The following is a 21,857-nucleotide window of genomic DNA, read 5'->3' as shown; positions in this document are numbered from 1 at the left end:
GCCACCTCAGGCCTTCTCCCCACCCTTCCCTACTTTCCCCTTCCTCTGGCTCAAGGGCTTCCTGGACATGTTTGTCTAACCCTTCCCTGAAATACCTGACACTCCTGGTTCTTGAGATCTGCAAAGTGGGGAGAAGGTCAAAGGGGCCAAGAGGAAAGGGGCGCCTGGGTGATGGGGATGCTGGGCTCCTCCACCCAGGCAGAGGGGAGGGACGCAGGGCTGGCAGCACGGTGGCCTGTGGCTTTGCCATAACCATGCTCAGCCACGCTGCCTCCTGCGGCCTGCTCCCCACGACCACAGGCTTCCACACCCAAGATTGTCAGAGGCCTGCCTCTGCCCACCAGCCCTGACCTCCCCCTGTCCACCAGCTGTCACAGCCACGTGGCCAACAGCAGGGGTCTGGGAAGAAGCCCAGGATCTCAGCAGTGGGAGAGGCCTGGAAAGCCAGAGAATCCAACCCCCATCAAGGACAGGAGACTCAGCACTGCCTTGGAAGATTCCCTTAAATAAACCTCTCTGGCTCTTGGGTGAATGAGCGATGCTGGGGAGCCCCAGCTGCAGGGCCAACCTAGATGAAGATTTCTCTTTGTCATCCAGGGACCAAGGTCCTGGTCCCCAGAGAAAGTCACTGTAAGAGTCAGACAATGATGGAGAAAACATCCTTGGGGATGCTGATGATCAAATCAGGCCACACATGGGAAGGCAGAATGGAGGAGGCAGAGACTCCAGGTATATCCAGCAGCCACCTGAGGGTTAATCTTGCCCCCTTTCCTGCCTGAGTGGCCCTGCCCCCTAGTTAGGAGCCCTGCTGTCAAAGCTTACCTTTCAGCCAGCAGCTCCAGGGGAGGGGTGCCCTGGTTCCAGCTCTTCACCATCCATGCCGTGTCAAAGGCTGCCAGGAAGCCACGGGCACAGCCTGTACCCATGGGCCAAAATGGCTGCAAAAGAAAACGTGCAAAATTCCAGTTGATTCTGATGACTCCCAGTCTATGATCTCATTGTACCCAGCACACACTGATTGCCAGGACTGTGCAGGGTACTGGAGGGACAGAGAGGTGACAGGGCAGGGACCCTGCTACCTATGTGGATTCACCACAAGGTCAAATAACCGTAGCAGAAAGTTAAATGTAAAGGGTGCTATGACGCAGGCATAGCAAAACTGCTTTAGGGCTCAGAAAAGGCGAGACAAATTCCCATCCTAGGAGAGGGGGATGGAAATCAGAATAAGCTTCTTAAGAGTTGCATTAAGCTGATTTTAATGAATGGATGAGATTCTGATCCTGAGCTACTTGGGAATGGTGTGGGCAAAGGCATGGTGGTTGGAAAATGCTGGCACCTGATGGAAGAACAGCTGTCTGTTCTGGGTATAACATGGAGCATGGGAGGAGGGTAGGGAGAAACCAAGCTGGGAAAGGAGTCTGGGCCAGAAGCAGGATGGGCACTGAGGGCTCAACCAAAGGTCTTAGGTTCAAGTCCATGCACAATGGTGCCCAAGGACTAAGTCAACCAAGCTAAGTGCTGACTAATCTGCTCCATGAGCCCCCAAAGCATGGTTTGGAATTTGACTCTTAACTTGGAATAAATACATAATCAGTGCTTACACTAAAGAGAAAACTTTCTCCTTTCAGAAAACATTCATTTAATCTAAGGATCCTTGCACCCTTGCAGATTTTCTGGGAAGAATTTTCAGCAGGGAAGCTATGAATGGAAAGGAGACTTTGGGGCCCATAGGCCTCTCCTGCACCCTGTGTGATCTCAAAGGCCACAAAGGGTCACCCACATGAGGAAGAAGTCTTGGCCCAGCTGAGGGTCCACACACTCTGAGAAGGATGGCTCATGTGGCCTAGACCGGGCCTGCCTGATTTTGTACTTCATCAAAGAAGTCAGTGCAAAAGAGCCAGGAGATAGAAGAGAAGGCTCTCCTAACCACACAGAGGCAGAAAAGGCTCCTCTGAATGCAGCCACAGGACAGGCTCTGAGGCCGGGACAAGCTTGGCAGAGTCCTGCCAACTGGCTGAGAGCCTGTCCTCTCCCCGCTGCACAATGGCAGATACTGCCTGCCAGAATACAAATGTGGGATCTGTCTCATAGAGAAACATGGGGGCTCCGAGCGCAGGCAGTACCTCAAGCAAGCTGTCACCCACGAGGGCCACGAGCAGCTGGTGCGCCTGCCGCTCCCGCACCAGGGCCGCGTTCTCTGAGGCATACATGCAGGTAAAGTCAAACATGGCCACATCAGGCTGCCCATAGTGGTTCATGGCAAAGTCTAAGGATGGCAGCTGGTAGTTGGTGGCAAAGTCTGCAGCTTCCCGGGCATAGGATAGCAGGTTGTCTTGGTTCACGTTCTCCGCACACAGCAGCATCTCTGTGTCGATGTAGTCCTGGGGAAGATGAAAACACGGTGCAGCAACCTCCCCCTCTAAAGGGCTAGCCTTCATACCCACCTCTTGGCGAGAGGACTTGGAATGGGTCTATACAGTGAGGCTAGTCAGAAAAGACATACAAAAACCAGGGCCAAGGGAATAAAGAGGAAATAAATCAGCCAGCTGTGAGGGTTAACACGGTTGTGATTAAGCATCAAATTTGGCTTTGAGCTTCCTGGCATCCAAGGCAAAAGGGAAATGTGATATGCCCCAGAGCTCTCCTTATCAGAAAGAAGGAAGCATAGAAATTCCTCAGGGGAGATAATTTTTCCCTGGCATTAAATTCTAAAAGATCTGTTTCACGTAAGAATTTCAACAGGGCGCGTTGAGAGTTGTAATGAACAGTGCACTTGATAATGGTCTTGGAGCAAACAACGAGCACATTTCATAGGGCTGGTTCTCATGAGAACTTTCAGTACAATTAAGAGACAAAGGAGCCATCAGAAAGTGTGATTTTATAATAAACTCAGCTAAACGAGTGTGGTCCAAATATGCCATGTTTAGTGGTCAAACAAGACCAGAAAAAGAAAATGGGTAACCTCTCACACTTTCCAAAATCAGTGACTCCTTTACTTGATGGGCCGAAGGCTCTCAGAGCTTAGCTTTTTTTTTTTTTTTTTTTTTTTTGAGATGGAGTTTCACTCTTGTCTCCCAGGCTAGAGTGCAATGGTGTGATTTTTGGCTCACAGCAACCTCCGCCTCCCAGGTTCAAGCAATTCTCCTGCCTCGGCCTCCCCAGTAGCTTGCTTTTGGTGCTAATTGTTATGCTTCTCTCATGGGGAGTGCAGGGCCCTGAGCTGTGAGGACTGGAATATCCATCCTGGAGGGACACTAGCAATGAAACACAGGATGTCGGGATTGAAGACAGCTGGCAAGTTTAGTGTATCCCTAGAGTCCAAGCTGCTCATTGTGTGGCTAAAGAGACTAAAAGACCACCTTTCTCAAAGGTGACACAAAAAGTACAGACACCTGGAGTGGGAGGGGACCAGTGTGTAACATGAACACGGGCTCTGGGGCCAGTGAGAGCAATGGGCCAAAGTCCACCTCTGATATTTCCTAACTAAATCTGGGCCAGTTATTTAACTTTTCAGAGTCTCCAGTCTCTCATCTGTAAAAAGGGAATATCAAAACCAACTTCACAGAGCCACGTGAGAATATGGAATGAGTGTACACACGAAATCCCTAGCCCCATGTGGGAAGTGACTGACAAATGGGAATTCCTGTCCCCTGTAATTCATGCTGGCTCCAGATATGGCTTATGATGAAGTATATCCTGGACCCAGCTAAGGCACCCTCAATTACAAAGGTCTTGACAATCACAGAGTGCTGCATCTACAGCCAGAGTGACCACTGCCTCAATTTTCTGAGTAGCCATGATTTCAAATACCCTGTTCTGGAAACTCATATTTCCCCATCCAAACCAAACCGCCCAAATTGCATCCAGCACTGGTCCAAGAGCTCTTTGTCAGGCCCCGGTGTCCAGGATGGAATTCCTGCTATTTGATTTCCTTTCTGATCCCTGTTTCTGCGGTCACATGATCACTTCTCTCTCCGAAGGTGTGGAGGTGAGATGGGGGAAGAGAGAAGGGAGAGGTCTCAAACACCCCCCCCTCAAAACATGCCCCAAGCATCCCTAAGATGAAGTGGGTGACATTACACAATGAAGACAGTGCCTGGCGTGGACGCCTCATGCAGGAGCGTGGGGACCCAGCAAAGGGAAGACACGAGGCTACAGCTGGCTGGAAGCCTAATGGCCTAGGGGCTGCTGTGGGGTCTCTTAGCGGCTGGAGGGTCCCAGATGAGTGGGGGGATGGAAGAAAGAGCAAAACTATAGGGAGCAGATGAGGACAAGGACAGGAGGACAGAATCCCAGCCCACACATGTGTGGGCCAGCAGAGGCAGGGGTCCAGGGAGGCTCTGGGATGGGACATCCTCCTAGTGGGGAAGAGAAAGCTGGATACAGCTGAGAGCCCAGAGGCACGGCTGCTTGAAGAGAAACTTTACTCTTCCTTCAGTAGCCATGGAAAAAAGCCCAGAGATCAGCTAGAATCAATGGGGAAGCAGGAAAACCTCTTGTCCAGAGGTCAGTCATTCATTCAACAAACATTTACTCGGCACCTTCTGTGTGGCTATAGGAAGATGCGGATCCATGTAGGGAGAGGAAAACAGAAAACTTGCCATTCCTCCAGGGAGCAAGAGAAGAATGTAAATTTAAGCGGCTCAGGGAAGATGGGTCAGGAACTTGGCTGGACACCTGGAGGCTCAGGCTATAGCTCTTGTTCCAATCAGGTGTCCAGCCTGTGGCCTCCAATTTCTTTCCCATCTTGTACCTTGAGGCTCCTCAGCACCAGCTCAGGAGCTGCTCCCAGGGGCTTCTGAAGGAGAAAGAAAGGCCTTGGTGAAGACAAGCGTGGGCCTGGAGGGGCTTTGACAACAGCCAGGGAAGCGAGTTGCCATGAGCAGACACCTGGGATGACCTGAGGGTGCCCTTAGCATCCCGGGAGGCCAGGGTGCTCCGCAAACCACAAAACCCATCAAGCTTTGCCTGCCTGCCTAACCTCTCCTCTGCAAAGGTGCCTGCTACCCCTACACCTCTGCACCCCCCAGTTTCAGACTAAGGCGGCAACTTCAGGAGGCAACTTCTGTGAGGCAGAGGGAAGAAGGGGATGCCACCACTCCCAGACTGACAGTCAGCAGTGGGACACTGCTGAAGCCCATCGCCCACCCATCTGCTGGCGTGCTCAGCCCACTTCACCAAGCCCGCATTCACAGCCTCCGTCCACAACTCAGGCTCTCAGCAAAGACCTGAGCTGAAGTGGAGAAGGCCCATGGGGCGGCTGGGTTACTAATGCCACCCAGCCAGCTGCCAGCACACGCAGGAAAGAAGATAGTTGCATTCTTCTCTGACAAGCAGCAATGAATGGCCACCATGCTGCCTGGGCTCCAGGCCGACACCCAGACAGCAGGCTGAACTTGGGCAGTGTGATCCTTATCTTGAGGTTGCAGCAGCAGCAGTGACAGCGGCAGCAACAACAGGGGATCTGGAAGGATTGTACACCTGACCGAAGAAGCTTCCAGTCAGGGCCCACTACTCCATGTTTCTTCCTTCCAACCCTGCTCTGTGCTTAAGCATGAGGTCGCAAAGCCACGAAGCAGAGGCCAGGAAGCCAGCAGGACAAAACAGCCAGTGTGCAAACAAGGCTGAGAAGTTGTTTGGAGGGAATCAACAAACCCACCCTCTGCTGGGCACTGTGCCAGGTGCTCTATATATATCTTCTATTTGCTCCTTCCAAGAACCCCTTCAGGCAGAAACTATCATTCCTATTTTGTAGATAAGAAGACTGAGGTTCAGGAAGGATAAACAGTTTGCCCACAGTCTGGAGGAGGTATGTGGCAGAGTCAAGATGCAGATCGAGTCTTCTTGACTGCATGAATAATGAAATTCCCCCACACTGTGACAAGGGTCCACAGCGTGAAATTCACAAGTCAAAGGATGCATATGTCTCATTAGGAAAAGGAGCCCCCATCTGCCTCCAAATGACATGTGACCTCCCAGAGAAGAGGCAAGGCTGGATGAGACTTGGGAAGGAAAAGACTCAGTCGATCCACATTAACACCTGGTAAAGGTCTCACAGCAGCACACGTCCCTCTGCAGAAAATTCTCTGTGCATATTGGCATGGGCTTCTTTATCCAATACTCATGTAACACCAAGAAAAACAAGGGTGTGAGCGGGTGGCACCTTCCCCCCTCCTCCCCTCGCTCAGTTTCTGGCAGGATGACATCTGCCTTCACACCTGCCGATGTCACCAGCCCAGGTCGCGAAGTCGGGAAATCGCAGCCAAGAGGTACGTACGTTAATGATGACACCTTTGTCGAGCAGGCTCTGCTTCTTGGCTGTCATGACAAAATAGTGGGTGCAGTCCTTGTAGTAAACAATGTTCTCAAGATCTATGCCTGAAAAGAGAAGCATTCACAAGCTTGGCGTTACTTCCTCGGCACCAACTGTGCGCCAGGACCTGTACTTTGCTTCATTATTGGTCTTGTTATTTATCTGCAGAATATTCATGTTAGACCAGTTTTTAAGGCACACAAGGCTGGCGAAGACAAGACAGAGTGTTAGAATCTACCCAAGTCAAAGCAGCTAGCTTCTATAGTTCTATAGAGGCATTATTCCTGTTAAAACTCACAATGTCTGTAGGGGTTGTGGGCCAGTATTTATAAGTTAGAGCCGAGTAATTGTAAAGAAAAGCCAAGTGCCGGCCATGGCCACAGAAGCTCAGCAACGACACGGCTGGGATTTGAACCCCAGAGCATCTAGCTCCAAGTCCTGTCCAGTGTGCCCTCCATGCACCCATAGCAGCATAGAACTGTGGGAATTCTCCAATGACTATGCCAAGGAATATTTCTACCATTTCCTGGCTTGTATGTGAAAACCCAAGGGCAGTGGTAGGAACAACTCAGGTTAGAAGGCTGGGCTGTATCTTTTTGTGCTTTCTACCAATCACAAGACGTTTTACACACTAAGTTCCTGCATTTAAAACCATGCTGTGCAGTGAGAGCTTAGCTCCCTGGTTCTCAAAGGGAGGTCCCTGGCCAACAGCATCAGCATCACCTGAGGACATACTAGCAATGCAAATTATCAGGGCCCTTTTTCAGACTCACTGAATCAGAAACCCTGGGGATAGGGCCAGCATGCTGTGCTTTAACAAGCTCTAGGTGATGCCAATTCATACTCAAGTGTGAGGCTGACTGGCTTATTTGAAGGGAGAGAAAGGAACAGGCACATGGCGACATATCAGCATTTACACAAGGCGTGCTGGGTAACCATAGGAACACCTGTATTAAGGTTAAATAGGAAACAGGCATCAATGCAGAGGGCCCCCAGGAGAATAAGGAAGGTCATGACTCTCACTGTCTGAGGGCACTGTTGTGAAACAATGGCCGAAGGTGACAATCACAGCAAAGTTTAAAGGAAGTTCACTGAAACGTGGAAAAACACACTCAATGTCCTGCTCTCATTTATATTGAGTGACTTAAGTATTTATTTTCTTGGTTTTTTAGGGGAAGGGAGGGTTGGAGGATTCTCAAAGCATTCAAAAGGACACCATATACTGGCAGGAAATATTCAAGCTTTTAATGAAATAATGCAATGGAGGTGAAACTGAGAGGGTTGTGCAGTGGAGCACATACCCTCCTGGCCAGTGAGAGGTACAATCTTGCTCAATGACTAATGCCATTCCTAGGAAATGATCTTAAAGAAATAATTTAACAGAAGCAGTGTTATCTGTAACAGTAAATAACTGGAAGGCCTAAATCAGAGGTCAGCAAGTTTGTGTGTGTGTGTGTGTGTGTGTGTGTGTATGTGATGGACCAGCTAGGAAATATTTCTGGCCTATGGGCCCTGTGGTCTCTTTCATGACCTCTCATGGTAGAAGCAGCCATCAACAGTCATGTAAAGAAATGGACATGGCTGGGCGACAATCAGCTTTTATTTATGGATGCTGAAATTTGAATTTTAAATAAACTTCATGTGTCATAAAATATTATTTTGATTGTTTTCTTCAGCCTATATATAAAACTATTCTTAGCTCAAAGGCAGTATAGAACCATGTGGCCAGCCATAGTTTGCTAATCCCTGGTTTCAATGCTTAGGCAGTGACAATACATCAATTTGATGAGATATTCCACAGCCCCTAAAAGTGACCACCAGGAGGATGATGTTTGGAATGTGACACTGAATGAGAAAAGCTGACTAAAGAGTGTGGACACTGCGATTTAAGATACAGTCACGTAACAAGCAAGCACGCTGGTGGAAAATTACAGAAAAGGAGTAGGTGAGTCTGAAGACTATTCCCGTGTGAGGCGGTCAGATTGCGGATGATTTATTTTCCATATACAGATCTTATTTAACATTGTTGTTACATTGCTTTTCAAGGAGAAATATGTGTTTTTAATCAGGTTAAAAAGAAAGGAAAAGTATCTGGAATTTACTTAATTGGAGACAGGCGACTCGTTCCCCTTTCCCCTCACCCTGTTTTTCTCTACCGTCCCTATTACCACCTGATGAGTCACTGGTTTATTTGTGTATTGACCATCTATTCTAGTAGAATATAAGCCCAGGAGGGACGGATTTTGTTTTGCTCACTGCTCATTCTCAAGCCCTAGAACAGCATCTGGCACATAGTAGGCATTTAATAAATATTGAGTGAATGAATCAATACCTCCTATCCTCTAGGCCCATGGCTGGGTGACAACTGGTGCCAGTACAGGTTATGTTCCTGGGCATATCCAGATGTCCCTCTTGGGGGAGGGCAGTGCTGCATTGCACAGAATCACCTGGGAACCTTTAGGAACCATCCACAGGTGACTGGCTCCATCCTCAGCATTCCCTAAATATCATGCTGACCTCGGGTGCGGTGCTGGCCACCTGCCTTAGGATGGTTTATACAGATATCCCTTCCTGGACAGGGAGCCACTGTGGGAAGGATCGTGTCAACCTCCACTTTTCACCCCACAACACTGAGAAATTGGCATGTAATGAGCACTCAGCAAATGTCCACTATCTCCTTTCATGTACAACATCCAGAACATTCCCTCAAGAATCTCTCTTGTCCCAGAAGGAATCCTGTCTGTATTCACTATCCTAGGGAAAATCGTTGCTTCCACTCTATCAGAGTGAGTCCCTCGAGGCCCAAGAGCCCAGAAAGCCAGCACACACCTCTGCACACTTTAGAAACTGCAAACTTTAGACCTTGGCCTGGTTGGGAAAAAGGTGAAGGTCCCACCTGTTTCTTCTTTAAGGTCCTGAAAAAATTTCTGATTGAAGATGAAAGCCACGCCGCTAATCTCTTCCACCTTGGCTTCTGCTGTGCTGTTTCTGTTTATGAAGTTGGCGGTGATGGCAATCGCCAGCTTCCCACGGAATTCTTTTCTTCTAAACCCTGCATGAGGAGAAACGAAAAAGTGGGTCTATCTTCTGGATTTGGTGTGAAAACAGAAAACGATTATTTGGAGGGCTGTTCCCAGATGCCTCCCAGGCCAGTGAAACCAGGATTCTGGATCTCTAGTGGACAGGAGCGTGCAGAAATACTGAGGTTTTCTCCCAAGGCTTTTAAAAGTCAGTGAGACTTTGTCCGTTTCTAAAATCTATAGGACCTGGTTAGGCTTCAATAAACGAAAGGAAAAGCGATCCTTCCCAATAGGCAGTCACAGGATGCACTCTTTTAAGGATGTGTCAGGCATTGTTGCTAGATACACTCATGAGAGACCCACATGCACTTTGAATTTATAGGATTAAAACTACTCTTAGCATTTCTCATGGTGCCACTGCTCCCGACCCCCTTGAAAAGTAGATTACATTGAATTCCTGCAGGACAGGGATTTTAACAAATTTTCTTCGTATCTCCAATTTTTGGGGTTGTATTATGTCCCTCTCCAACACACACACACAAATTCATGTGTTGAAGTCCTAACCCCAGTACCTCAGTATGTGACTCTATTGGAAATAGCGTCATTGCATGTGTAATTAGCTAAGATGAGGTCATACTGGAGTAGGGTGGGACCCAGCTTACTCCAATATGACTGGTGTCCTTTGAAAAGAGGAAAATAGTGTACCAGTTCCCAGTAATTGGCACTTAGTACATCTGCAATGCATATACAAATGAATAAATGGAATTCTAGCTCTCATTCGTTTTTTGTTTTGTTTTGTTTCTCAGACAGGGTCTCGCTCTGTTGCCCATGCTGGAAAGCAGTGGTGCCATCATGGCTCACTGCAGCCTCGACCTCCCAGGGTCAAGCGATCCTCCCACCTCAGCCGGCAAGTAGCTGGGACAATAGGCATGTGTCACCATGACTGCCTTATTGTTTTTTTTAACTGTTTGTGGAGACATGGTTTCATCATGTTGCCCAGGCTTAGTGCTCTAATTCTTGTTTTCAATGATTTACATTAAAATTGCTCTTGAATGGCAGTGCTACGGAGGATCACAGCAGCTGGTGCAGGGTAAACGCACCTAACAGCAATAACTGAAGCACACTTTTAGAATGACCCTGTATGGCTGATACACCTGAATGTGTGTTCTGAGCTGGGGAATCCAGGAGTGGCCAACCCCGAGACTTCTTCCTTGTCTATGAGGGACATTTGAGCTCCTGGCCCATCCTGTGGAACATGGACCATGCAGGGGGATCCAGGCCCTGAGTTCTGGGTTGGAGGAAGGTTGCCAGGTGGAGGTTAAGAGGAGGGTGTTAAGTGAAAATGCTGAATAAACTGCATGCTGTTTGCAAGCAGTTGTGGTTTTCCTGCCCAGGTTGCCACCACTGGGCTGTTGTGCTGTCCAGCCCGCCGCCATTAGACCGTTTCTTTAGGGAAGCCGGGTCTCCTGTCCAACCCACCGCCACTGGACTCCCTCCCCTGTGAATCCCTAATAAAACCCCATGTCTATTTTGCTAGCTCTTGGTCTCTTCTTTGGCCTCTTGAATTGGTACTTTCCCTATTGAGATGGAGGTTAATAGGGGTTCCACACAACAGACAGTCACTTTTCAACAGTGTGTCTCCCTCTTAGTCCCCCATCTTGCTGTCATCTGACCTTTCCTGAGTGCCCCTGCTCCAGGCATGCTGTGTACTTTGTGTAACGCCAGGTGCCTGTCACACAGGTGCAGACCTCCAGACGTAACCTTTCCTTAGCCACCTTTGGGAATGCCCCACACATCTGCTCACCATGTACTCCAGCCTCACGCTGATTCTCAATCATCTGTCAAAAATCCGTTTTAGTGACAACCTTGGGGTTTTTGTTGTTTTGTTTTTTTTCTGAGATGGAGTCTTGCTCTGTCGCCCAGGCTGGAGTGCAGTGGTGCGATCTTGGCTCACTGCAACCTCTACCTCCTGGGTTCAAGGGATTCTCCTGCCTCAGCCTCCCGAGTAGCTGGGACTACAGGCACGTGCCACCACGCCCAGCTAATTTTTTGTGTTTTTAGTAGAGATGGGGTTTCACTGTGTTAGCCAGGATGGTCTTGATCTCCTGACCTCAGGTGATCCACCCACCTCAGCCTCCCAAAGTGCTGGGATTACAGGCGTGAGCCACCGCGCCTGGGCAACAACCTTGGGTTTCTATTCAATAGTCCTCTTTTAAGTTGTCCTTCATTAGACCTTTGTCAAGAGGGTCAGAAATGGCCATTATTCTCATCTAGCATTTCTTAGCTGGAGGTGATTTTGTTCCCAGGGGCCACTTGTCGATGTGTGGAGACATATTTGGTTGTCGCACCTGGGGGTGCTGCCAGTGTCTGGGGGGCCAGACGCCAGGGATGCTGCTAAACACCCTACAATGCACAGGGCACTCTGCATGTCAAAGAATGGTGTGGCCCCAAATGTCTGCAGTGCTGATACTAAGAAGCCCTGCTCTAGTTTACCCATTTGGCCTTGAGTGGCTCAAATGGCTCCATCACTTTCTACCCTTCTTTCCATGTTCATGAAATGCCCAACTATACTCAAGCTGACAATGGGTCCTGGATTCTCAAATACTCTAACTTACACTTTTACCAAGTGTAAAATTCCAACAGTACTACGTCCAAGTTGTCAGCTTAAACATTCCCTGTCAGATACTGATGACCTATGGTTGGGGAGGTGGGTATGGAAAGGGAAAGGGGAGTGGCAAACAGCCCCAGTTATGTGGCAGATGGGAAGGTCCTGAGCCAGGCAGCCCACGGATCCTGAGTTTTCTAAGATTAGCCCTGTTCCAGGGAGCATGTCCCATCCTCAGAGTGACGTATCCTCTCAGTCAGGCGTCTGCAGCCTGTGGCTCTTGACAGGGCAAGGCTCAAAAAGCAGAACTGCCCTATTTGGGGCCACATTGTTTATAACCCGTGGTCTCAATTTAGCATGGTTAATATCAATGAGTACAGCCTGTGGATGGATCAGTCTTGGTGTCGGGGTGGAGGGGACAGAAGCATTTTCTGGCAATGGGGTTTCTCTCACAAACTGACTGGATCTTACCACCCCATGAAAGATGCTATGCTTCAGCTTTAGAACTCAGAGAAGTGTGGCCTTTGTACCTTGAGAGTTTGGCAAGACATACCTGCCTGCCCAGCGGTGGGTGTGCTTAAAAGTTACAAAAAGAGGTGAGTTCCTCCTTCAAGTATAAATAATATTACACTTGAAAGTAAGCGAATACCATTAATAGTATTATAAAAATGTTTATCTTAGCTGAAGTAAGTATGAAAGTGCTCGGCACCATGGCTCACACACCAGGAGGTGCTCAATAATGGATGTTCATTTTTCCCCCATGACGCTTTATCTTTATAAAGCATTTTCACATACCAGTCCTTTCCCAGCCCGCATAACAACACTTTGAAAGGGTTCTGTGATCCACATCTTACAGTTGAGAAAACCGAGGTTCAGATGGAATGAGATGGCTGTCCCCTGAACTGCCCACCCCACAGGTGGATGGGCTGTTCTACCTCACGAGGGACAGGATGGTCTGCCCTCCTATCAAGACCTCCATCCAGCTCTGGCATCTGCATCTTGCCCACTTTCTCCAACTCTTCCCCAATGTACCCTCTCCCATTCCCATCCCCCCATTCCCACACCAAGAAGAAGAGTCTTCACCTTCCAGGGTGTTCCTGCGGCCATCGGCACCAATGATGACGTCAAACTCAAACTCCGACAAAGAATGGTCTGTAGGGAGAAATTCTGCCCGCCAGCCAATTTCTACCAGGACAGAGAAATGAGATGAGTTGGCAGAGAGAGGTGGGAAGAGAATGATTATACCCCCCGTGTGGTGGCTGTGAGAAATGGACAGTGCAGCCAGGTCTATGCATCACAGAGAGAGTCTCCAGGGGAAAGGCTAGAGCAGTCCAGATTCACTCTCTAATCTGGTGTCCTCTGACCTGAGTGTCAGTTCAATCCAGGATGAAGTAAACCAGCAACACCAACTCCATGCCTGGTTTTGTTGGCCTCCGCTAGGAGTCTATCCTCAATGCTCCATAAACTACTCTCATTTGCACCTTATTTTTCTCAACAGAGTCCACCATCTTCTCTTCACATTCTCCCACATTCTTCAGTGCCTCTCATTGCTAAACAGACCCAAAAGGATATGTAGGGTGTAAGGAAACCAGTTTTAATTTCTATTGTATGCTCAAAATGTTCTGGTGTACACTACACTGTCTTTTATTTAAAAAAAAAATTCAGGTGAAGCCTGGATAATTAAGATTTAATGTCCACTGGAGGTCTGGAAAAGGTTAAGAATACACAGTCTCTGAATGTCAAATAGTGAATGCTGTTCTGCTCCAAAAGCTAACTAAAGCCTCCCTTAAATTCTCAAATAATCTGAGCAGAGGACAGGAGAAATCAGAAATGTACCCTAAGCAGGAAACTACAAAGTCTCTGACACTAAGCTGGTCCCAAACTCAAAGCCCTTCCCAGGCAGTAGATAATTTTAATAATAAGTAAGATGCAGAGGCATCCTGAATAAACTCTGAACATGGTGTGTGTAAGGGATAAGAATTTAAACAAACATGCTAAAAGGAAAAAAGAGAAACATTATGATATGCCTATACGAGCAAATATCATAGTTTATAAATGATACCTCAATATGGTTAAGAGTATTATATACCAAATAACATCTTGAACCTTATTTCACAGTTGCTCTAGAAGCTTCACTTTACTGGATTTTAAAATGTGCCATGGGTACAAGTACAACCACATATATATGTGTTAAACACACACACAGCTTGAAGAACACATGAATGAACCTTACCAAACAACCAAATCTATGTGTTCTGTCCTACTTATTGATTAGATTTCCTTTGCCAAAGTAGCATCCCCTTGGGACAGGGTAACCAAATTATAGGTTTAATGGCTTAATCATAAATCCCCTTGGAGCCAAAGAGCAAACCTAAAGTCATAGCAATGGTCAAAAAAAACAGTAAAATACCCTTCAGTGGCGTTATGCCAACCAGCTCCCAATAAGAACAACTCTTACAGAAACACCCTCTGGAAGCAGCAAGTGGGATTTCTATTTTGTAGTATCTGCTTTCTACGCAGAAAAGGAAAATTATACTGTACTTTGATTTTCTTGATCTTCAGGAGGCTCTAGAACCTTCACAAACTCCACATTCACATGGATTTCAACTCCCAGCATCAGGGCCACCTTGAATAGAATGAGCTGTAGTTGGCGAATACCTGTCAGGCAGGAAGGAGAGAGGAACTGTCACAGCAATGCCTGAATACCACCTATATGCAGAATGCTACATAATCACTGCTGCTCAGTGACCTTTGAGCACAGCAGTATACCAACAACGATCATTACTGAGTGGGATTATGCACCAAGAGCTCTATGTTTTCTCATCTAACTCTTACAGTGGCCCTTCGGAATCGTTATTATTCTCATTCTGTAGATGAGAAAGTGAGGCTTCACAAAGTTAAGTGATTTGCTCAAGGCGACACGGAGCAAAGCTAGAATGTGGACCCACATCTGTCTGATTTCTAGACCCTGTTCTAGCTGCTAGATGATGCTGTAACAAGGGAAGCTCTGTCTTTCCAGCCTCCTTCCCCAGCTGGGCTCTGGGTTTGATGAAATGAAGAGTAAAGGGCCTCAGTGAAGACCGTGATCAGTGACTCATTATATGGGGCCTATGCCTCAGCTCTTAGACATCCAGTGGTGAGGAGTGGGTACGAAATTTTCCCCACAAAGCTGGGTCATGCTTCCCCATCGCTTACCCACACTTCAAAACTCCCCCAGTGAGTGGAATCTTATTTCTCTGTTTTGTCTCCTGCCATTCAGCACAAATGGGTATGCCTCCAAATACTTTTCTGCAGAGTGAGAAGTTTTAAACTTTCGGTGGGCCCTTCTGTATTTGGTGGGCTTGACTTACTTAGTATTTATTGAGCATCTATACTATGTCAGGTGCCATGCTAGGCACAGGAGATACAGAACACACCTTCTAATGGAGGGAACAGAGGTAAACAGAATGGGGGAAGACATGGTGGTTGGGGGAGGGTGGTGGTGGTAGAACAGGGCCTTAGTGGGGGTCCTGGAAGCCAAGAGAGGAAGGACCAAGAATATCAAATCCCACAGAGATGAAGGACTGTGAAGGTGACAAGAGGCCAATGAACTTGGGGGTTTGGGAGCTTTCGGAGACCCTGGTGAAAATCTCTTTAGCACACAGGTGGGGAAGACAGCAGACTGCGACATTAGAAGGTTTGAATGGAAAGTATGGACCAAGTCTATACCCTTCTTTCTAGAATAAATACCTTATGGCAAGGAAAGGTGGCAGGGCAACAACAGGGCCGGAGGGCTGGCATGAGGGGAGGAGCAGGAAGACTCATTGACGGGGAAGGTAGAAAGGAAGGAAGGAAGCCAGAGGGACTGGAATTGGAAAGGAGGCACCAGCTGTGACCTGGCATGAGACATGAGGAAGGAATGGGTGCTGGGGCAGCAGGGGAGAAAAGGGGGCCTAGACCAGGAGCACAGGAGGGAGGCCATCTGCTAGGAATGAGGTCACCGTGCTGGAGGTTTGGAATGGCCACAGTGGGAACTGGAGGAGGATGTTAACACAGACATGGAGAACTGCTGAGCAGTGCTGAGTGTGATGATGCAGCTGGGGCTAGAGATGTGGCTGGGGTGATCCAAAGCCAATCAGCTTAAAGAGCCCAATCCATCTCCTGCCAGGAACCACCCTGCCAGGGGAGGCCTGGCCTCTCCTTATAGTCCTGAGGTTCCTACTCAGTCTGGTTCCAGCACACAGTAGGCGCTCAATAAATTCTCCTTGCCTCCTTTCTCACAAGTACTGGAGCTACCCTTGACAATGATCATTCTGACTGTCTCAATGTTATTTCTAGAGTCCCACCGGCACTATGGCACGCTGCAGGATTTCCAAGGACTAGGGGTTAAATGAAAGCCCCATCAATGAGGGCAGAGAAGGGCTCTTGGCCAGGAAGCCAGCCCAACCAGCCCAGCGCCCCACAAGGCATGCTGGTACCTGGCTCTGCCCCCCAAGAGAACTTGATGAGAAAGTGGTGCTCAATACAGTGGTTCTAAATTGGTAACTGACGTACATTCTTCCATGGGTGGGAGAGCACATCTTGAAAGCTGACACTGCAGCTTTCTGAGTAAAATCCAAATTTCCACTGGACTCCTGGAATTTTCTCATCTCAAAGTGGGAATAAACTCTGGGGGCACAGCTGGTAAATTCTCCTGTGTCTGAATAAATTATACCCTATGTGACTGATAATTCTCTCCAGTTGTTCCCACCCAAGCCTCATTCCTTTTTCCCATCAATTCTTGTCCTCATAAGAACATGGCTCTCAGGGCCCTCCTCCCACCCACCTCTACAGAGAAAGCAGCTCTGGATTCTGAAGTCTGGGGATGATGGCTGCTTCTTGCTCACTGTACTGCATGGGATGCAAAGTGTTTTCCTGAGCACTTACTATGTGCTAGGCATAGTGCTAAGCACATTACAAACTTGACCCCATTTAATCTTCTCAGCAATTATAGGAGACAGAAATTAATCACACTTTACAGGAGATAAAACTGAGGCTTGAAGAGGGTAAGGGATTTGCCCCAAGCCAGACAGAAATGGAAGAGACATATTTTGGACCCAAATCTGTTCAAACTCTTGAGCTTTCCCCATAGTGTTAACCTCCCTTTCGTGGGTCACTATTGCTATACAATCATCCCTGAGTATATGCCAGAGATTGGTTCCAGAACCCCTGAGTATACCCAAATCCATGCATACTTAAGTCCTACAGTTGGCCCTGTGGAATTCAAGTATACAAAAAGTCGGCTTTCTATATAGGTGGGTTTTACATCCTGCAGGAGTTTAGTTGAAAAAACCCATGTATAAGTGGACCCTTGCAGTTCAAACCTGTGTTGTTCAAGTGTCAACTGCATATAAAACAGCTAAAGACCTCCCCACTGCAAAGCTGCAGGAAGGAAGGCTGCCTTTCCCAAAACCTGTCTGCACAGACCTAGCCCAGAGAGCTCCAGGCTTGAGGAACATCAGAGCAGAAGGGCCTCAGCACTCATCTCTCCTTATATAAGCATTCAGGGATGCCCAGTACCTGAAGTCCACATTCTCTGTTTTCCTTTCTATTCTGGCTGAAGTCCCATCATGATGTTCTCTCTCTTTTTAAAGCTCAGATTTTTAAAACTTTGATATGAGATCCATCAGGAAACAAGGATCCAATTGTTTCTTTCCTCTGCTCTAAAACCTGCCATGGCTCCCCAGCAACACCAGCACAATGTCCAAACTTCTTTGTATGGAAGGTCTTGACTATCTGGCCCATTAATGGTTTTGTGTGGCCCCTTCCTCCAACTTCCTTTAGCAAGTGTGACTAACCCTATTAAAGCACATTACCACCAACAAAATCTCAATGCGCTTCGTCAGGGTGCAGACTATGCTATTTACCTCTGCCTCTGTTTCTCTGTCTCACTCATTCATCCAACAGATGTTTATCAAGCATCTGCTATGAGTCAAGCACTCTTTCATGTCCTGGAGATAGTCTGGCGATTAAGGCATGCTGCAGTCCCTGACCTCACGGTGCTTACAGTCCACTGCGGGATAACCCAGGGCCCAGAACAAGGCACAAATCAGGCCTTTTACTAGAGGTCTGTTAGTCTGATATATGGTGCCCCCAGGGACTAAGATGGAATAAGCTGGGGACTCCTAGACCTGGAGAGATATGTCCCACCCAGGGTCAGTCCCCTCCCTTCATGGGGTATCACCATAGACTCCACTCACTGATATGGTCGATGGAGCCAGCACAGAACTTCCCATAGAACTTCTTGGCTCCCAGGCCCCGAAGGTCATGGATGGTGAAAGGCCAGAGGTGTAGCACATTGTTCCGGGAGAAGGTGTCCCTCTTCTCCACCACGACCACTTTGGCTCCCAGGTAGGCAAGTTCAATGGCAGTGCGCAAGCCACAGGGTCCTCCCCCAACTATGAGACACTGCAGAGGTGAGACAGGAGAGAGACTGTTGGTAACCTCTAGCATCACAGACACGAACCCCCAGTCAGCAGGAAAACTGAGGCACAAATCCCACTCTTCCTGAACCAACCAGCAAGTGCAAGCTGTGTACCTGTTAGGGCCTGTCATTCATCCACCCAATGTACCTTACCTGTGGGCCTACCATGCACCAGCCACTGCGCCAAGCCCTGTGAGGAGTGCAGAGGTAAAGGGACTTGGTGAGGAGGCACAGTAAGATGCACATGAACTTCAGAGTCAAAGTGAACTGGGGTTAAGTCCCAGCTCCAGTAGTTTCCTTATCTGTGTGGGTCTACTACTCTCCTCATAAGGTTATTGTAAATAAGATCACTTTTAAAAAGCATATAGTACATCTTTGTGGTCTTGAATTAGGTAATAGTGTCTTAGATATAACAGGAAAAGCACAAACAACTAAAGAAAAAATTAATAAATGAGACTTCAAAATTAAAACTTGGTGCTTCCAAGATGACCATCAAGAAAGTGAAAAGACAACCACACAGAAGGGAGAAAATAGTTGCAAATCATATATCTGTTATGGGACCTGTATCCAAAACATATAAAGGATGTTTACAACTCAATAATAAAAATACAAATAGCCCCACTAAAGGCTGGGCAAAGGGATTTTAGTAGACCTTTCTTCAGAGAAGTTATACAAATGGTCACTAAGTACATGAAAAGATGCTCAACCCCATTTGCCTTCAGGGAAATGCAAATTAAAGCCACAGGGAGAAATCACTTCACACCCACTAGGACGGCTGTGATAAAAAAGAGAACAGCAAGTGTGGTGAGGATACGGAAAAAAATGAAACCCTCATACATTGCTGGTGGGAAAATAAATTGGTGCAGATACATGAAAACAGTGTGGCCATTCCTCCAAAAGTTAAACATAGAGGTTTAAAGCATAGGAGCCAGCAATTCCACTCCTAGATATATATACCCAAGAGAAATGAAAATGTGTTCACACAAAAACCTGTATGTGAATGTTCATGGCAGCATCATTCACAATAGCCCCAAAGTAAAAGCAACCTAAATGGCCACCACTGATGAAGAAACCAAATGTGGTACATCCATACAATGGAATATTATTCGGCCATGAAAAGGAAAGAAATTCTAATACATGAATGAACCTTAAAAACACTGTGCTAAGTGAAAGAAACTAGATACAAAAGGACACATATTATATTTTATTTATATGAAATGTCCAGAATAGGCAAATCCATGAGACAAAAGTGGATCAGTGATTGCCAGGAAATGGGGTAGGGAGAATTGGGGAATGACCGCTAATGGATACAGGGTATATTTTTGGGAGGTTCTGGAATTAGATAATGGTGATGTTGCATAACTTTGTAAATATACTAAAACCACTGAATTGTGTACTATAAGAGGGTAAATGTGAATTATGTCGTAGTTTTAAAAAGCGCATGAGAAAAAAACATGGTACAGAGCTTGGCACGTACTGGTGTAAATGTTGTCATTCTTATTGCCGAGACCTAGGCCCTGTCTTCTAGGAATTCTCAGGCTAGGGGTAAAATACCTAACTTATAAAATAAATAACTAGAATCTCTTGCGGCTGGTTTTTTTCTGGAGCCCAGACGGAAAAGCTAATCCTGCCTGGTAGGTTGGAAAAGATTTTCACAGAGGAGAGTCTTTAAAATTATTACTTTAGCCTACATTTGTTGAACACTTACTGTGGGTTGAGCGGTTTCAAGTGCTTTCTGTGTTTTAGCTCTTAATCCTCACAACAAATCTAAGGAACGATTATGGTGCCCCTTTCACAGATGGGGAAATTGAGGCACAAAGCAGCTGCTTAATTGGCTCATGCTTTTACAGATTGAAAGGGGGAGAGCTGGGATTCAAACCCAGGTAGTCTTATTCCAGAGCCCACCATGCTGGACTGCTTCTGGTTTGCCAGGAATAAAAAAGAAAAAAGAACATTTCAGCAGAGGTAACTGCCCTTTCAGAGAGAAAGAGAAAGAAGCTTAAGGTGGATGGAGAGAAGGATACTTTGGGAGAAGAGATGGGAAGGAGAGAAAAGAGATGAGAGTTAGTCTGCAGCCAAATGGTAAAAGTCTTCTTTTTTTTTTTTCTTTTTTGAGATTCAGTTTCACTCTTTTTGCCCAGGCTGGAGTGCAATGGCGTGATTTTGGCTCACCGCAACCTCTGCCTCCTGGGTTCAAGTGCTTCTCCTGCCTCAGTCTCCTGAGTAGCTGGGATTACAGGCATGTGCCACCAGGCCTGGCTAATTTTTTTGTATTTTTAGTAGAGATGGGGTTTTTCTATGTTGGTCAGGCTGGTCTTGAACTCCCAACCTCAGGTGATCCGCCCGCCTTGGCCTCCCAAAGTGCTGGGATTACAGGCGTGAGCCACCGCGCCCGGCCGGTGAGAGTCTTAAGTGCCAAAGGCGTATTTTATGGCCTTGGTCCTGTTGGCATTTGGGACGTGTAGGCAGAAGTGACAAAACAGGATTCTGTACGAGTCCCAGGCTCGGTCCTCAATGGACACTGCATGCTGAAAAAGACAAGGATCCTTCCCCACAATGACCTAGGATAGTATATTGGGCAAAAGCCTTTTCATTCACAGAAAATCTTATGAGGAGCATCAATACTGTCTAAAACCAGAGGAAAATGGCAATACTCTGGCTGAAAGAATCAGAAGAAACTCTTTCCTAAGGTAGGAGTTTGCCTGGGGGATCTGACTACCCCCAGCAAGGTGACAGGCAAGGGAATCTGCACCCACTCCTCACTGCTTGACATTGCAGAGGCATCTGGTAACTGCCCTTCTGCTTGGGATCAAACCTTATCTTAAAAAAACACATTCCCCTTCCTCTAGCAAATGTTCCATCATCCAGTTATCACTCAGCTGGGCCTGCAGGGTCCCAAAGGGAGAGTGCAAACAAGCATATCAGGAGCTCCCACACCACAATCAGTGTGGCTTACTGGTTGGAACCTTCCAGAGAGTTTGTAGACACCTAATTAGGGGAAATGAAGTCACCACTGAGATCCAGCTCGAGACTTCAGGGAGTGAGTGGGTGTGCAAGCCCACGTGCTTCCTCTCTGGATAGAGCCACCAGGAAAGAACCAAGCCCCACTTCCCAAGCCCAGCACTACTCTTTATCTCACTCCACAAACAGCTCCTTGGCTTGGACATAGCCAGACAATGACAGTCATTTCAAAGCAGGACTCCAAGCCCCGACACTGGTGAGGTTTGCTTTGGGGTTAAGTCTGGATTCACTGCATTTCTTTGCAGTTAGTACATCTTTTCCTGTTTTGGAGCAGGGGTAGAAGGATGTGGGGTGAAGAGGGGCAGGAAAAAAGAAGGGGAGCCCCCTGTATCCTTCTGTCCACCAGGCCCGACCCAGCACTGCTCCCTGGACAAGGCAGGAGACCCCTTTCCCACCAGTCAGGGAGCTGCCATGCATTTTGCGGGCAAACAGTAGCTGGTGTACAGTTTCTGATTC

At 47.4% G+C, this 21,857-nt stretch overlaps 1 protein-coding gene across 13 annotated transcripts in view; it reads right to left on the bottom strand.

The window, feature by feature from the left end:
• Positions 1–21,857, bottom strand: part of MICAL2 (microtubule associated monooxygenase, calponin and LIM domain containing 2) — a 153,403-nt gene that overhangs the window by 41,199 nt on the left and 90,347 nt on the right. For all 13 annotated transcript variants that reach the window (XR_004026024.1, XM_030794535.1, XM_030794541.1 and 10 more), the window contains 7 exons: positions 18,157–18,364; positions 14,480–14,596; positions 13,022–13,123; positions 9,210–9,365; positions 6,278–6,378; positions 2,124–2,381; positions 823–938 (listed from right to left, as the gene is read on the bottom strand). Coding sequence is in view for 12 of the 13 variants with exons in the window: in XM_030794535.1 (XP_030650395.1) it covers positions 823–938; positions 2,124–2,381; positions 6,278–6,378; positions 9,210–9,365; positions 13,022–13,123; positions 14,480–14,596; positions 18,157–18,364 (1,058 nt within the window). In the remaining variant the exon portion in view is untranslated. The remainder of the gene's footprint in view (positions 1–822; positions 939–2,123; positions 2,382–6,277; positions 6,379–9,209; positions 9,366–13,021; positions 13,124–14,479; positions 14,597–18,156; positions 18,365–21,857) is intronic.

Source organism: Nomascus leucogenys, chromosome 15 (genome assembly GCF_006542625.1).
Source record: "Nomascus leucogenys isolate Asia chromosome 15, Asia_NLE_v1, whole genome shotgun sequence".
Taxonomy (NCBI): Eukaryota; Metazoa; Chordata; class Mammalia; order Primates; family Hylobatidae; genus Nomascus; species Nomascus leucogenys.
The sequence above is the reverse complement of the archived record's forward strand: the minus strand, read 5'-3'. Positions and strand labels throughout refer to the sequence as shown.